The sequence below is a fragment of the Athene cunicularia genome (assembly GCF_003259725.1).
Source record: "Athene cunicularia isolate RWA chromosome 1 unlocalized genomic scaffold, athCun1 chr1_part1, whole genome shotgun sequence".
NCBI lineage: Eukaryota > Metazoa > Chordata > Aves > Strigiformes > Strigidae > Athene > Athene cunicularia.
Genome location: NW_020799091.1, coordinates 71,582,131 through 71,599,446, shown reverse-complemented (window position 1 = coordinate 71,599,446; position 17,316 = coordinate 71,582,131). Strand labels below are relative to the sequence as shown.

The 17,316-nt window shown below is 41.6% G+C and overlaps 1 protein-coding gene across 1 annotated transcript in view; it reads left to right on the top strand.

Annotated features, from left to right (window-relative positions):
• SLC9A7 (solute carrier family 9 member A7) overlaps positions 1 to 17,316 on the top strand; it is a 52,188-nt gene that overhangs the window by 15,674 nt on the left and 19,198 nt on the right. The window contains exons 6-12 of the mRNA XM_026845981.1: positions 585 to 690; positions 967 to 1,108; positions 5,051 to 5,156; positions 5,522 to 5,610; positions 5,723 to 5,836; positions 8,235 to 8,346; positions 9,689 to 9,842. Of these exons, the coding sequence (XP_026701782.1) occupies positions 585 to 690; positions 967 to 1,108; positions 5,051 to 5,156; positions 5,522 to 5,610; positions 5,723 to 5,836; positions 8,235 to 8,346; positions 9,689 to 9,842 (823 nt within the window). The remainder of the gene's footprint in view (positions 1 to 584; positions 691 to 966; positions 1,109 to 5,050; positions 5,157 to 5,521; positions 5,611 to 5,722; positions 5,837 to 8,234; positions 8,347 to 9,688; positions 9,843 to 17,316) is intronic.

The window sequence follows — 17,316 nt, the reverse complement described above, 5'->3', positions numbered from 1 at the left end:
GCTCATATATGGGAACATCTTCAAGATCATGGTATTTCATCTCAGATGGAAGTTTCTTGAAAAGGTAGTTAAAAATATTTAGCAGTCTTTCCCTTTTCAAATTCTGCACAAATGCACAGTTCTGTGGCATTGTGTATGTTTTGGGGAACATTTAAGATTATTAGCACTACTTTATGTTGGCTGAAATAATAAAGCTATGTCAACAACCATACAGCCTTTAAAAGTAGCAAGAGCTGCACAATGTTTTGTGGATTACCTTATATGGAACATGTTCTACAAAAAACACTGGGGCTTTGGTAGAAGTGCTTTGTCTGCCCCATGCCCCTTGATCATGGGAGTTTTCTTATAAACACCGTGCAGATGGGAGATCAGCAGAGCCACCTCTTACTGGAGCTGCCTGAAAAGTGATGGTGGAATTGCTTACCTATAGATAAACCTAATTAGTCTGTTTCCCAGTTTACTTTTAGTTCTGTACTTCAGTTCTTAAGTTTTGTTGCTTTAGGCAAACTGGAAAGTCTGCTCTGTCAGCTCACGCATTTGTTCCTGAAGTCAGCAAGCGTGGTTTTTCTCTTTTCTTTCTGTAGTTACTGTGCTAGCAATATTTAATGAGCTGCATGCTGATGTCGATCTCTATGCCCTTCTGTTTGGGGAGAGTGTGTTGAATGACGCCGTTGCCATTGTATTATCTTCGTAAGTAACTCCCAGAATTTCTACTCTGAAATAATTTAATTGCTTTTGGTATTAATCTAAAATAAATACTTCTTCTGAGAAATGTTATTTGAAATTTAAATGGATTGTCTTGAACTGAATTAATAAACATTGCAAACATTTGCCAAGATCCCTCATGCATACATACACCAGAATGGCAAATTTGCCTTCAGTCTGGGATTGTCTCTTGTGTTGCTGTTATGGAATAAACTTTCCTGATGCCACTTCTAATTTCCCTTTGTGCTACTCTCTTTCTAGATCTATAGTTGCCTACCAGCCAACAGGTGAAAATACCCATGCTTTTGATGCAGCAGCATTTTTCAAGTCTGTTGGTGTTTTCCTGGGGATTTTCAGTGGTTCTTTCATGATGGGAGCAGTGACGGGGGTTGTGACAGCTCTGATATCCTTTTTCACATTTAGCTCTTCCAGACTAGATGCCACATTTGGGTATTAACAGGGCTCTCCTGTTTCCAGCTATACTAAAATTGACTCTAGCTTGTTTTAATTGGAGTGTGAAGATGTGATCAGTATTCATGTGCCTATAGAAAAGCATTATAGGTACTCAGAGAAATCTTTTTCCATTATAACTGTGGCCATACTAGAAGTTTCAGTAATGTCGCTGCATGCTGGAAGCCAAGGGGAAGGCCCTAAATGGGCTTGTCCTAATGTTCAGTTTCTTTTTATGAAATTCAGAAAATAGTTTTTTATTATCAGGCTTGAAAGACATCTCATGTGATAACTGGTGTTTGGTTCTGTCTTCAGCTAACTCATTAATAGCTATTTCTGACCCCACAGGGTTCTTTGAATCCTGCATTTAAACTTTTTGCCAGAAATCTGATGTCATCCATCTTGGATAAGATTGTATCTCTACCAGAGTTAACATTATAACATGATGTGCTTTGCATGATCTGTCCTGTTCTTTTGAAACTTACTGCTGCTATTTGATTAGTGCTCTGAGGCACTCAGCATGCAATTTATGTGGGTTTTATTTTGGGCTCAGATAGTCGACCTTAAGCCTGACCTGCTACAGAAATCGTGATGCTTCTTCAGGAAAAGATTAACATTCTTTGCTTTCAGACTGAGTAGTATAACCATATTTGTATGTATCCCAGATTGCTTTGATCTTGCTAGACTTCTGAACACTGGTCTAAAAGGGGTGAAATGTGGTATTTTATACAATAATCATGAACCTCTGACTCTTCATCTTAAGCAATAATGTCTCAGCCGTGTCTTGTTATATCCACACTGTGCAGATTTGTCTGATGTGCCTGCATAATGGAAACCCTTAAGGTATAAGGGAGAAGATGTGCTGTTGATGCTTTTATGTTTGCCTTCCAGTTCCCCTGATCACCAGTGTGACCCAGAACCATGAATCTTCATCTGGCTTTTAGGCTACTGGCCATCCATAGCTCTGGCAGCTTAAATGCTGTTGCTGTGGTTTTTGGCTTGCTACTAATTATAGCTGAAATGCATTCAGATCCATTTTGTAAAATCATGCTTCTGAAGCAGCAATTTGTTCTTGCTGTTTCTAATGTTTGTGTTCAGGAAGGTGATAGGAGGCTGTTCGGAGGACAGCCTCTGTGGTGGTTCGTTTTGTTTTGTTTTTTGTTTGGTTTGGGTTTTTTTTAAAGAAAACAACACAGAAAATCCTTAAACTGTTGCTCAGTTATACAACTGTAAGTATTTTTTTCCAAAAGAAAATAGTTAATAAAGCAAACTGTAAATTTGCATTTTAGTCTTCATAGCTGATTATATCCCATAACTTAAGTCATGAATGAAGTTAGACTGTTATTCCTGTAGCTGTGAAGTACCTATAACTGTACTTCTGAGTGAGGGGTTTCATGTGGTTATGCATTGTCCTTTGAAAGCAGACAGACTCCTTAGTTTCCAGATATGATGCAGATAATATACAGGGACTTGTTCTGGCTTTCAGCAAGCTGTCTTGACCTCGCTATCTGTGGTTATTTTTATAACAGTTAAGGCATTGCACCACTTCGTATTTTCTTTCTAAATTGCAGAATCTGGCTGGTTGAAATGAAGTGAAGCAGAAGGCCATCTCTGAGGAATAAAGAAAGCAAGCTAAGAAAACAACAATAATAGCTTGATTTGAACTAATACTTAAATTTGGTCAATTATATGAAATAATAAAATGCTTTTTTTTTCCTTCTGTCACCTTCATCTCCTCCAAAATGATGAGCACAGGTTTTCATTTCAGATTTAACGAAATGTTTTGGTATGATTACTTATAATAACAGAAAGGAGAATAAGGAATTTGCTTCACAAAGCTGCCAGAAAAGACTGGAAATGAGGAACTGGTTCTGGCAAAGACCCTTGACTAACTTCAGGAGAACAAGGTTCAACCTCTGCCTCTCCTGTGGAGTGACTGTGGCTGTCCAGTTTCCTAAGCCTCCACGAATGCCTTTTGAGCCAGGCACTGGAATAACTTGTGGTGGGATTATCTGAGTGCTCTGGGGGAAGGCTGGTTCTAATTGTTGTTACAGTGGATGTTGCTGTTTCAGAGGCATGATTGTAGGTCTGTTGGGGGCAGGGGGGAAATTCAGTTGAGTGTAACAGCTCATCCTCAAAAGTTTTAGAGAGATGGTTTATGTGGAAAATTAACAGTGGTTTAAAAAACTACCAAGTTTTATATTTGGTGTAATGCCAGCTGTCACAGAGAATAATTTTTTTTTTTTTTTTTTTTTTTTTTTCCTTTCTGACAAAGTAGGGTCGCAGCTGAAGCTGTGGCTGGAGTATGTGTTTCAGAGTCCTTGCCCTTCTCCTCCAAGTTAGCAGAGAATGCCAACAAAAAGTAGGTGTGGGTGGAGAGCAGGTAGCAGGCCTCAGAATTTGCTTCATCCTAAACCAGGCTCCCATTGAAACACTGCCAGCTGTTTGCCTCTGGTGTCAATCACTTGGGGCTTGTTGTGAATGCTGTATTCTGTGATAAAGCCCCAAGGAGGTGGTTTCCAGTGATTTTTCTGGGCTACCTGACTGCTGCTTGCAGGAGGCAGGCGAGTGCTGTGAGCCCCAGACCTCCCAGGACCTGTGGATTTCCTGTGAATAGTGGTGCTGCTCATTGCTTTTAACATCCCTATCCCATGTTGAGCCATGACTCCCCAAGCAACAGTGCTGCCAATTAGCTTTAAACTGTGTAGTTCTGCAGAGAGCCCAGGATACAGCAGTGTTACACATGGAGAGCAACGGTGGATGATGGTGCATCTGCTGACGTACCAATTGCCTTCATATGAGCAGGGGAGAGTGCTACTACCTTACTGTTTCAAGTGTCCTTTCTGTGCTCTCTCTGTCCTCCCACTTGCGTTTCAGATAAGATTGTCTAGTTGTCAGCTTTCAGAAAGAGCAGGGATCTGTCTATCACCCCTATTAGCACGTGGTTTCTTTCTGTGTCTTCTAGTAGGGTTGCGCATAGCTGTCTGCACCTCACTACAGTGAGCTGTTCAGTATTTACCTGCTGCCAGAGTAGTGCTGAGGTGGAAAAATACCCACTAAAAATCTAAATATGTGAACAACTTTTTTGTAGTTGTGAAGACCTATCTTTAACACTTAAGAAATTTAGTCTGCTTCTTCAGGAGCTGAATGAACTGTTAATTCAGTGTGTTTGATGTTCCTCAAGTTTTGCTCTTCTGTGGAAGATTGAACTTGTTTGTTCTTCCCATTGAAAGATTGAGCTGCTCTCAGTTGGCTTTTACCTAAAACACATCAACACAAGGAAATATATTTTGTTGTAGGCAGGATTCCTGTTTTGCCTCAAAAGTACAGAAGTAGCCACGCTTGCTGAAAGAGACAACAAATCTGAGCAGAAAAATTCTGATAAATCTGCTTCTTCTTAGGGTGGCTGTAGTCAAGAACAGCCCTGTGAAGGGTGGCTGCAGTCAAGAGCAGCCCTGTGAATTAAATGAATCTGAATGTATTTTATGCATAATTTAAAAATGGGGGGGATCTTTACTGGGGAAGGAACCAAACCCAAAGCAAACATATGTGCACACACCCCCTCAAGAAACCAAGACACACAATCTAAATGGAATGCCAGGTATATATTCCTTCTCTGCTAGCACTTTGCAGGGAAATGTGACATAGAGTAAGACATTACCTCAAAGAGATGTTGCCACAGTTATGCCATGGATATGCAGCACAAATAGCCCAAACTGACTGTTGCAAGAAAAGGATTTGATTCTGAAGTTTGTCTTGATGTGATGGAATTTCAGCACTGAAAGTTTTCCAGCTATTGGTGGTTAGTGCATTAAAGTGTTTTTCATAAATACAAGGTACAGAGAAGGCAAAGGATTTTTTTTTTTTTTTTTGATCCCTTAACAAATAACTTAACGTGACGAAGTTTACCAAGTTGCACTGCTTCCCCCTGCTGGAGACGGCTCTCTTCTTCTTGATGTCCTGGAGCACTTTCTTGCTTGCAGAAGCATGTGGATTTACTGGTGAGTTGTTGGGATTCAAGCACACGGGGACAGAACTCCTGTCCATCTTAGCAGCCATTTTCTACTTTCTCATTGAAACTTTCCTATGAGAAACATGATGTTAGCACTTAAAGCTTTTTTTTTTTTTTTACGTTCTGTACAATGTCATTGAAGGTGCAGCTCACAGAACAGTGGTTAAGGCTTTTAAGAACTATGGTTTGGTTAAAATACCACCTTCCCAACCTGGAATCAAACTCACTTGAAATTAAGATTCATAAAATCTCAAGGTTAAGGATGTTGTATAAATTTAATAGAACTTGGGAAGGGAAAATGCGTGGAACTCACAGAGTAAACAGGCTGACTTTTACATGTGATTCTGTTCACAGGTGTGGTGGCTGTCCTCTTCTGTGGAATTACCCAGGCGCATTATACATACAATAATTTGTCAGTTGAATCAAGAAGTCGTACTAAGCAGGCAAGACTTTTTCACCTGTCACACAGTATATTGCTGTAGTAGTCCATGTACTATTGTTTTTGAAAAGCATCTTTATTGCTTGGCCTTTAACCTGTGACTGTTTTCTCCCTAGCTCTTTGAGGTATTACACTTCCTGGCTGAGAACTTCATATTTTCTTATATGGGTTTGGCACTGTTTACTTTCCAGAAACACATATTCAGCCCGGTTTTCATCATTGGAGCTTTTGTATCCTTTTTTTCCTTTGTGAGATTTCTCCATTTATGTGCCTGAAAATTGATGTCTGTTGGCTTTACCAAATAGAGGATGGTGGCTGATGTGAGTTTCCCTGATGTCTTGCAGGCACAATAATTTTGAGAGCAATCTTTGTTTACTCCTTATACTGGAGCCTTAAGGCCTCTGTGCCACACAGTTGTTGGCCCTGTACCTGAGCAAGTGCTACAAATCATATAGTTTCAATAAATAAATAAGTTTGCTTTACTCTGTGACTTGGCTATTGATAGGCAGCAGTGCTTGGGTTTGAACTTGGGAGGCATAGGAAAGGATTAATTTCACTTCCAATGGTCCCTTGAAGAAAGCAAACAAACTTCAAGTAAATAAAAAGGATTGTGGGTGCACAGATTATCTTTGAGCAATACCCCAAAGGTAGAGGTCAGGATCTCAGGTAATAGGAGGAAGGAACTGAGCTGTGGTGCAGACTGTGACATGAAGGGTACACAGTGCTGAAAGGTGCTGGTGTTGGAGGTGGGTATCCAGATCCCATTGTCCCTGGCTGACTTTGGTGCCTGGCTCTAGAATTCCTCAGAACTGAATGCTTTAGTAGTAGTCACACTCATACAAGCTAGGGATCACTATATTCCTCTCTGCACCTCGCCTCTGTTGAAATGGCTTATGTAACTATTTTTTCACTACATTTCTTGCTGCTTGACAACTCGGAGCAATTGAAAGTGTGCATGAAGCAATGGGAACCAGTCTTCCAGTCTTGCTTTCTCTCTGCCTGCTGTAGGAGTAGGGCTATCAGCAATGGAGATAAAATTCAGTGAAAGGACATATAAGATGGCCTAATTTGGAACATACTTAACTTCTCTCCTTCTTTCTACTGTTTTCTCTCATCTCTGTACTGCTTCTAGGGATTTAATGCAGTTATCTTTATTTTTCTTTGGCCATTTCTTTTTTTTTATGAAACAGTAATACATCATCTCCTGTCTCTCCTCGCATCTGTTCTTCTGACCCAAAAAATGCTCTGGAGCCCTGCAGTCACTGGGTAAAGACACAAGCAGCATAGTTGTATCTGGTATACTAAGCATCATAATTTTTCATCTTTGTCATGGCCTTCCATCCTCTCTCAGGTTACACGGTCTTGGATTTGTTTTCAGTATTTACTTTGTTCCTTTCTCTTCCTACCCACCTACCTTTTATTCCATTTTTTTACATCTTCTACCACTGCACTTATCCTCTGTTGCATCTTGAGTGTTTTCCTGCCTTTGTGAGGAGGGCAGCTAGTACTACCACCCACATTTTGCCTCAACAGCTACTGTCCCCATTAGCTAACAGCTTATGAGGGTACACGTAGAGTTATCATTAGCTGTTGAAAGTGAAAGGTTGGACTGCAAAAGCAGAGCTAAAGCCTCGGTGTCATTGACAAAATCCCATCTGTTATTGCTCTGTACGTTGGTCGTAATGACTTCTGATGTCTGATTTCTGCAGCCTTCAGAAGGACTGCTATAAAGTTGTTTGGAATAATTACATGAAGCTTTTTGTACAAATAATCAAAATCTTATTTTTTAGAGACATAATTTCCTGCAGACAGTATTGCTTTACTTAAGCTATGACAATAACCCAGTTGTATTTAGAGCTCTTATATGGTTTTATTTCTTTTCTGTAAGAGAGCTGTTTCATTCTTCTAATGTTATCCCTACAGCAAATTATCAGTGTTTGGTAGGCTTCTGGTTGTGTTGATGTTTTGTAGGGTTTCAGCACATCATTTAGTTTGCCCCAAAGTGTTACTTAGATGATGGAGTGTGTATTCATCTTTCTGCTTCTTCACTGGAACCCCTGGATATTTTATACCACAGTAGGGGAAGGAAGGAGCTTACCACCTACTGTCATGAATTTCAGCAATTGTCTTCTACTACTCCTTTTTCTAGTGCTGGCAAGTGGTTTTTGGATTTATCGTCTTAGTAACTCTGTACTCTTAAGTTCTTGCCAGCTAGTTGGAGATTTTGCCTCTGTAGGCACTGTAATGGGGTGGGCACTTGGTGGTCTTATGTTGGCTTCCCTTCTGTACGTAGGACTGCATTTCTGTTGGTCTGAAAGGCAGAACTGAATGATGGTGGTGATAACTGTTTAAAGTGCAAATTTTTAAAGTAGTCTTAATTTGTACAACTGATACTTTTAACACTAGGTATAATTTCACTGTATATTAAAAGATTAGTTAAAATTTGCATTCTGTGCAGTGAGTTCTGTATTGCATATAATTGGTGAAAGTCTGTTTTATATAGACAGAGATAACAAGAACACTTGATATCATGATGTAAACCTTTCACTAAAACAGAAGCTTCATGTTAGAGTCAGGTACTCAAGAGTACTCAGGCAAGTGAAATCCTTAACCCTCAGCTGTGAACAGATTGCAATCTTCTTGGGTAGAGCGGCACATATCTACCCTCTCTCCTTCTTGTTGAATCTGGGTAGAAGGCATAAGATCAGCTGGAACTTTCAGCACATGATGATGTTTTCAGGTAAAAGCAAAAATGTCTGGTAAAGCAAAAAAACCTTAAGCAATTTATAGTACTACCTTCTGCTTTTATAATCCTTGTGCATGCTTCCTGAATAGAAGACTTAATGGTTGTTGCAGCGTGCCCTCATGTATTTTTCAGCCTTTACAGAACATGTGTCATGAGGAAAGAGTGACATCTTGAAATGCCAGGTATTAGCAGCAAGCAGTCACCTCATGTTGGGAATACAGTATTTTCATTTGAAATCCACATTTCAATGTGGAAGGGGATGGGAGAATTGAGAATCTCTTCCAGAAATTTATTTCTAGCTGAGATGATGTACATGTTATGCAGAAACAGGTATCTACTGAGAAAATTGAGGCATATTTATGAGTGTCCTCTTCCGCTTAGTTGGAGAAAGTGAGGTATTTGACTTAAACAGTTATCTGTGTGACAGAAGGCATAAAGGAGTTTGACTCTGTCATTTAAAGCAAATCATGGAGTGTGTGTTTGTGTTTAAACATGTGCATCCTCAAGAAGTGCCAGGGATGCATCTTTACACAGAAGGGTGTAAAGAAGAGGAGCCAGGCTATTTTCATTGGTGCCCAGTGCCAGGACCAGAGGCAATGGGCACAAACTGAAACACAGGACCTTCCCTCTGAACATCAGAAAACACTTTTTACTGTGTCCACACACTGGCACAGGCTCCTCAGAGAGATGGTTGTGTCTCCATCCTTAGAGATACTCAAAAGCTACCTGGATGTGGTCTTGGGCAGCCTACTCCAGGTGGCCCGGCTTGAGCAGGGGGGTTGGATCAGGTGACCTCCAAAGGTCCTTCCAACCTCAGCCATCCTGTGATTCTGTGATTCCCCTACTAAAGACATCTGCAGATGGCCAAATGCCATGGCTTGTCCTTGCTAGTGTAGTTTCATAATTGGGGGCAGGGGATGGCAGGGGGGATATCAGCTGGAAAAATGCTCACAGGCAGAATATAACAGGTTCATATCAAGAACTTATGTTTCAGTGATGGAATCAACTGGAAAAGTGTTTTCTGATTTGAATTCAGGAAGCTGTCTATTTTCTGTAATATATTTTGCTGTTTTCCACAACTTCTTTCCTGTTTGTTTCTGGAAATATTTACACCTTTTTTTAGCACTTGTGGATTTTATAAGTCACAGAAAACTATTAGGGCAAACAATATTCTAAATCATCCTAAGGTATAATATTTCAAGGAAACTGAAAGAATTAAAACTCTCTGGAGCCCAGTGGTTTCTGCCTGTGGCAGCAAGGGGGCAAGGAAAGGTGCTGTGTTATGAATAGGCATGGTTGTACTTCTGAGGCTCTGCTATTTCATTCTTTTGTGTAGGTCTCAGGGGAGCCATGGCATTTGCTCTGGCTATACGGGATACTGCTACCTACTCGCATCAAATGATGTTCTCAACAACTCTCCTCATCGTCTTTTTCACTGTGTGGATTGTTGGTGGAGGTACAACTCCCATGCTGTCATGGCTGAACATCAGGTCAGTATGCAACTGCATGCTTGGGAAATGTCACTTTTCAGATGACAGCTGTACTAATTGGGAATAGCCCTACAGAACACCTAGAGGTGTTCTAGGTATTTAGAACATTATGTTTTATAGAGGAAGGTGCTAGTGGAGGCTGGTAAATAAAATGTATTGATGCTGCCTGGGATTCAGCCTAAAGCGCTCTGATATTCTCCAAGTAGGTATCTAGGTCCTTGTCAGTCCAGGAGGATATGGAATAGTGTTGCCTGATACAGCAGCACATGTATTGAAAAGAAATAATTAGCATATCTAGGCCCATATCAACTTGTCGTCTTATACTAAGACATTTCCCTGTTGTCTTGCTTTTGGTAATGTCTCTCTTCTGTTTTTCAAGTTAAATAGTGTATTTAGTGGGTGGTGCTAAACTGAATGTACTTTAAATTTCTATCCAAACAAACACGACTTTACCTAAACAACTGGAATAAATGGGTTCCTGTTAGTCTTCTGGGTGTGTTTCCTCCAGTTTTGAGAAGACCTGTGAAGCTGGGTAAGCAGCGTGATTATAGCCATTTCTCTGGAAATACTGGCCAGTACTTGGTACTTCAGGGCTGCAAGTACATTCATGTTTGAGGATACTTAGCAACAGAAGTGCTAGAGAATAGTAAATCAATCGTTAAAGACCATGTGTTATCATTCAGTGAAAGTCTTAGCAGTTTGTGGGGAGGCAAAGGTAGGTAGTGGAATTACAATATACACTGTGCAAACTCTTCTGTGCATTTTTCTTATGTAAATTATTCATGGTTTCTGACACTTGATACATTATTTTGTCTTTTGAATTGTGCTAACTAGAATTTGTCTCCAATTGTCTTGTGATAGGATTGGAAAAAACAATCTTAGGTAAAACCAGTTTCAGTCTTTAGAACAACTGACCATTTTTAGGGACTCGCCACTTTTGGAAAACTTAAGTGGACTACTTGTGGCAGTAGATAGCAGGTGCTTTCTAGGTTGGAAAAAAAAATGGATAGGACTTTCAGAAATGTTTCTGAACTTTTATCATTGAAGGCAGCACAATTCCAGCCTGAGACAGTCATTACATCAGTGATTTACAGTATCTTAGCTTTGTTTAACAGCACACATCGGGAAATCAGAGTTTCTGGTTTCTTGGTGCCAAACAAATGTACTTCTGTCCTTTAAAAGTGCATCACTTGCTTACATGCATCACTTTCTTACATGCAAGCTCCAGATGTTTGGCTAGTACACCAGAAAGAAGAATCACCTTCATGTAGCAAGCTCTCTGAAGGACATGTCACTAAGAACAGGTTAAGTCAACATCCAAAATTAGTTCCAGTGCAGTTGTGTCATTAATGATCATGAGAGACCACATTGTAACAATATTTCTAAGCCCAGCCTGACTGATTTCTGTTCCTATGCCAGAGCTAAGTAATGCCTTTAACAAGATACCTGGAATAGGTGCCACATGCAGCTTTCCATTAGACAACTCTAGCAACAGAAGCAGATTTTTGTCTGATAGTGGTATATAAGGAACAACTGTACTAATACACTTTGGCAAGCACAGCAGGCCTGGTGTCTGCATAACCGGCAGTGTGCTTAGACTGTCTGAGGCGTGGGCTAACAGGGAGCAGGAGACGCATTCTGGCCAGCGGCATGCGGGTAAGAACACTTCTTGCAGTCTGCTTCCAGTGGCTGAGCAAAACCTGCCAAGATCTGCCTGCAGCCTCTGCAATGGCCACCAAGAGGATATCTCTTGTCTGTGCTCCAGTTGAGTGGATTCCAAAGCATCTTCTGAAGTGTGGCTGCAACCAGGTCAATATAACAGACTCTAACAGCTCTTGTCAGAGGCACTGGCATCCTGACCCTTCTGCCCTGCTGCTTACACCTTTTTTGTTGAGGGAGTATATCCAGGTATTTCCTTCAGACCTTGTCATCCAGCAAGGGACAGGATGCACTGCTGACCAACTAAGAGAAGAGGAATTGTGTTCAGTCTGCCTGTATCAGAAGGCAGCTTCTGAGTGCAGTCAACAATTACCTCTGCCGCAGGGCTGCTTCAGTCATCAGCAGTAGGACAGGACTGAATTCTACCATGTGGCCCAGCTCCTGGCCAACTGGAAAATAGTTCTGAGGTAGCAATGCTTTCCCTATTTTGACTGTTATTTGTTTGGCATAGTTCACAGAAAAGAATGGTTAACTTCCCTATTAAGGGAAGGATATCACAGAAGCAAGGGAACTTTACATAGGAAGATTTTTAGGGAATTGCAATGGGTCTGCCTACAGCTGCCTTGATAGGCACTGCTCTAATGATGGAGACTGCAATTTTTGAGACCACATGAAATCAGATTTGTGCCAGCAGGTGGCAGCCGTGTACAGATGATTGAGGATTAGAAACTTCATTCTGGTAAAGTACCCTTTGTGATGGGGCCCTTTCCACTGGAAAGCAAAAAGTCCTGTCATAGAATCATAGACTTGTTAAGGTTGGAAAAGACCTTTAAGGTCTTTGAGGCTAACTGTTAACCTAACACTGCCAAGTCCACCACTAAATCATGTCCCTAAGTGCTATGCCTGCATGTCTTTTTTAAATAACTCCAGGGATGGTGACTCAACCACTTCCCTGGGCAACTTGTTCCAGTGTTTGACAACCCCTTTGGTGAATAAATTTTGCCTAATATCCAGTCTAAACCTCCCCTGGTGCAACCTGATGCCATTTCCTCTTGTCCTATCGCTTGTTACTTGGGAAAAGAGACTGACACCCACCTTGCTATAACCTCCTTTCAGGTAGTTGTAAAAAGCAATAAGGTCTCCCCTTAGCTGCCTTTTCTCCAGGCTAAACAAACCTAGTTTCCTCAGCTGCTCTTCATAAAACTTGTCCTCTAGACCTTTCATCATCCTTGTTGCCCTTTTGACATATTCCAGCACCTCAGTGTCTGTCTTGTAGTGAAGGGCCTCACCAGTGCTGAGTACAGGGGGACAATCACTTCCTTGTCCCTGCTGGTCATGCTGTTTCTGATATAAGCCAGGATGCTATTGGCTGCCTTAGCCACCTGGGCACACTGATGGCTCATACTGAGCCAGCTGTTAACCAACACCCCCACGTCCTTTTCTGCCAGGCAGCTCTCCAGCCACCCTTCCCCAAGCCTTGTAGCGCTGCTGGGGGTTGTTGCAACCCAAGTGCAGGACCCAAGCATTTAGCCTCATTGAACCTCATATAACTGGTGTTGGCCCAGTGATTCAGCTTGTCCAGATCCCTCTGTAGAGCCCTTTCTACCCCTCGAGCAGATCAACACTCCCACCCAACTTGGTGTTGTCTGCAGGAGCACTTGATTCTCTTGTCCAGATTGTTGATAAAGATATCAAATAGAGCTGGCCCCAGTACTGAGCCCTGGGGAACACCACTTGTGACCAGCAACCAACTGGATTTAACATCATTCACCACCACTCCTTGGGCCTGGCCATCTAGCCAGTGAAGCATACGCCCATCCAAGCCATAAGCAGCCAGCTTTTCCAGGAGAATGCTGTGGGAAACGGTGTCAAAGGCTTTACTAAAGTCTAGGTAGGCAACATCCACAGCCTTTCTCTCATCCAGTAAGCAGGTCACCTTGTCATAGGAGGAGATCAGGTTAGTCAAACAGGACCTGCCTTTCATAAACCCATGTTGACTGGGCCTGATCACCTGGTGGTCCTGTATATGCTGCGTGATGGCACTCAAGATGATCAGCTCCATAACCTTCCCTGGCATCAAGGTCAGACTGACAGGCCTGTAGTTCCCCAGATCTTCCTTCTGGCCTTTCTTGTAGATGGGTGTCACACTTGCTAACTTCCAGTCAACTGGGACCTCCACAGTTAGCCAGCACTGCTGAGAAATGACTGAAAGCGGCTTGGTGACCACTTCTGTCATCTTCCTCAGTACCCTTGGGTGGATCCCATCCAACCCCATAGACTTGTGTGTGTCGAAGTGGTGTAGCAGGTTGCTAACCATTTCCCCTTGGATTATGGGGTCTTCACTCTGCTCCCTGTCCCTATCTTCCAGCTCAAGGGGCTGGGTACCCTGAGAACAACTGGTCTTAATATGAAAGACTGAGGCAAAGGAGTTAAGTACCTCAGCCTTTCTTCATACTTTGTCACTGTTTCCCCTTGCATCCAATGAAGGATAGAGATTCTCTTTAGTCCTTCCTTTGTTGCTAATGTATTCATAGAAACATTTTTATTGTCTTTTACAACAGTAACTAGGTTAAGTTCTAGCTGGGCTTCGACCCTTCTAATTTTCTCTCTGCATAGCCTCAAGACATCCTTGAAGTCCTACTGAGTTGCTTGCCCCTTCTTCCAAAGGCCATGAACTCTCCTTTTTTTCCTGAATTCCAGATAAAGCTCACTGTTCAGCCTGGCCAATGGTCTTCCCTGCTGGCTTGTCTTTCAGCACATGGGGATGACCTGCTCCTGCGCCTTTAAGATTTTCTTCTTGAAGAACATCTAGCCTTCCTGGAGTTCTTTGACCTTCAGGACTGCCTCCCAAGAGACTCTGTCAACCAGTCTCCTTAATAAACCAAAGTCTGCTCTTTGCAAGTCCAAGGTGGCAGTTCTGCTCACCCCCTCCTCCTCGCTTTTCCGAGAATTGTAAGTTATAATTTCACAATCACTGTGTCCAAGACTGCCACCAACCATCACATCACCCACAAGTCTAACTTTACAGATTTAAGAAAGGGACAAATTGGTTTCCAGCTGAATTTTAGAAATATGCTGCTTTTCTCGTTTCCATCCCTTTCTACCCAGTGAAAGAGGTAGGGAGGGGGAGATGAAGATGTGATGCTGTCCCAGTGCCTTGCTCAGCAGCACCTTGTGTAGTGCTGATGCAGTCCTGATGCTGTAACTTGTAATTTGCTTCCCAGATTAGGTGAAGGGACTTAAGAAACTAATGTCACTTGTGCTTGGACTTAAATGCCAGGATTTGTGTGGACTCCTAAAAGTCAGCTCTAGTACAAAGTTCACACCAGTTGTATCCTGGTTGATTTTGGCTTTTGTGGAAGGAAAGACAGAAATCCAATCAGCCATTACAAAGTCCTCATGAAGTAGTTTGCTTTGCTGCAGTGTGGAGGTGAGGAGAAGACAAGGGCCTGCTTTAACCAAGAATTGACAAAGCTGATTGACCCTTTAGGCCAGTTTAGGTTGCCTGGTCATTGTGTGGCCGGGTGGCATTACTATAATCCTGTGGTTACTGGTCTGCCCATTAGTGGGGTTTCTGGGTGGCTCCTTCAATAGTCCCTGTGGGCTGCAATGGGCTGGAATTTTTCCCTAGGAATTGCAGGTGCATGCCTGTAGTAGTGGTCTGTCACAGCTCTTCTGACTTGCCATCAACACTAAAGGGTCTTATTTAAGGTTATGCCTGCGTGATTTAACAGTACCAGAAAGCTGATTCCAACCAAGACTTTTAAACCTTGTCTTGGTACCACTGTGTTCATGGGGAGGCAGTTGCGTGTGTGTGTGCGTGGAGCAATGCCTACACAAGGATCCAGAATTGCTTTGCTGTGGCTTAGAGGGAGAGGCACATGCTTCTGGCCACACCATTAATTGCATGGCAGTTAGGATGCATGCTTTGTTCTTTACTTCTGGTGGTCCCTTCCCTCCCATTATATGAACTGTATTAAAAATAGGTGATGGAGAGGCTGACATGAAAATTAAGTTTTGGTAAAGTAAAAAGCAGTAAAAAGAGGAAAATAGCAATAAAGCCCTCTGCCTCCCCTTGCTCTGTTCTGAATGTCTCAAGTAATAAGAAGAGCAGGTATCTTTCTAGATAGGGTATGTTACCAGTGTACAGTCCACCAATCAGGCTTAAGTTAAGCAGAAGATCTGTGATTTGTAGCAGACTTAACTTCAGTTTATTGCTTAACTGGTTGGGAAAGTGAGGTCATGACAGTGAACTCTGAGTAAAAAATAATGGGGTCTTTAGATGCTTTTGGTTTCTGACACTTGATGCTGAACAAGTTAAATATTAACACCAGAAAGTGGCATTAAAGCCATGATGTCATGTATTTGAATTTCTTGGCTGTCTATCAGTGAGATGTATTCAAGCACATTAGTGGTAAACAATTATACTTGTTTAGCAGTAGATTTTTTTTTTCTTAGAAACTAAAGCATGACTTGGATATTAAAAATAGTCTCACCCTTTGAGACTAAACCAAAGAAGCAATTTCCTGCGTGAAGTTTTAACAATTCCAGCAAACTCAAGAGCCCTGTACATCAAAACCACTGGCAAAGTTCCTCTTTTCAGAATAGTAGCTGACTTATCATTTCCTTTATCTGTCACAGGAAAAAAGGGAACTCTGTTTGTATTGCAAAATAATGTTTTTTTTCCATTTTTCATTAGAGGTTATTAACCTGGTTTTTTTCATGTTGAATGAAGCAACATGTAGATTAATGCCTTCCTCTCCTTCATAATCTGCTTCATATGAGGAAGTTCATGTTTATTTTAATGAAACTATTTCCATTACAGTTAGCAATCTTAAAGCATTATATATCTAAATTTAAAATATTTTAGGTGTCTGTCTACCATAACTGTTAAAGTTTGCACAGACAATGCCAACTTAGATTTTTACTGCCTCATATCTGACTTTACAAATACAATCATTTTAAGAGTTTCCTATTTACTGTGGTGGTTTTGGTTTTTTTTTTTTTTTTGTGGGTTGGTTTTGTTTTTTTTTTTTTTTCTTTAAATGAGCAAACTGAAAAAGAAATCTGGAAACACTAACTCTCATATAGCTTCTATGTGAACTACCTAACTGTCTGGGATGGTGGCAAAACTGACAGCTTGGTGACAGTCTCAGGTTCTACTCTATTATCTTACCCAGGGTGGTCCAACAATAAAATGTGCATTTCTTAAATACCATGCCTCAGTGTTCTGTGATGACAGGAGGCAAGTGTTGATGCTGAGATCCAGCCTTTTGTTATGTTCTGGACTGGAGTGGGGGATGTCTGATAAGTTACATCCTTCTGTTTTGCAGCCTGTTTTCATTATTCTACTACTTAGATCACTTTGCTGCCTTCTAGCTGCTCTCTGCGGCCCTTGAAGGGCAGATGCACAGACACAGGTGCTGTACCTTGCCCTCTGTTGTGGGCTCTTTCCTTTTGCCATATCTCTTTCTGCACTGTTTTCTCCAGTCATCTTTCCATATCTAGTTTCTCCCATCTTCCTCTTTCTTTTCCAGTTTCTAGTTTCTCATCATTGATCTTGAATCTCTCAGTGCAGCCTCCGAACCTCCAGCCTTACCCCTCTGGGTCTTTCCCTTGGTAGGAAAGAGATTGCTTCCATTTTTGGATGTCTGGAAGTAAGTATAGGAGATACTTCCTTATCTCTCTTCTTGTGTTCTGAAACAGCAATTCACAACAAGAGAGAAAAGTGTGGGGAAGGCCCAGATCCTGTAGGAGCTGGGTTAAAATATGCCTGGAGTACATGGGTGATATGGGTTTAACTGCCAAGCTCTGG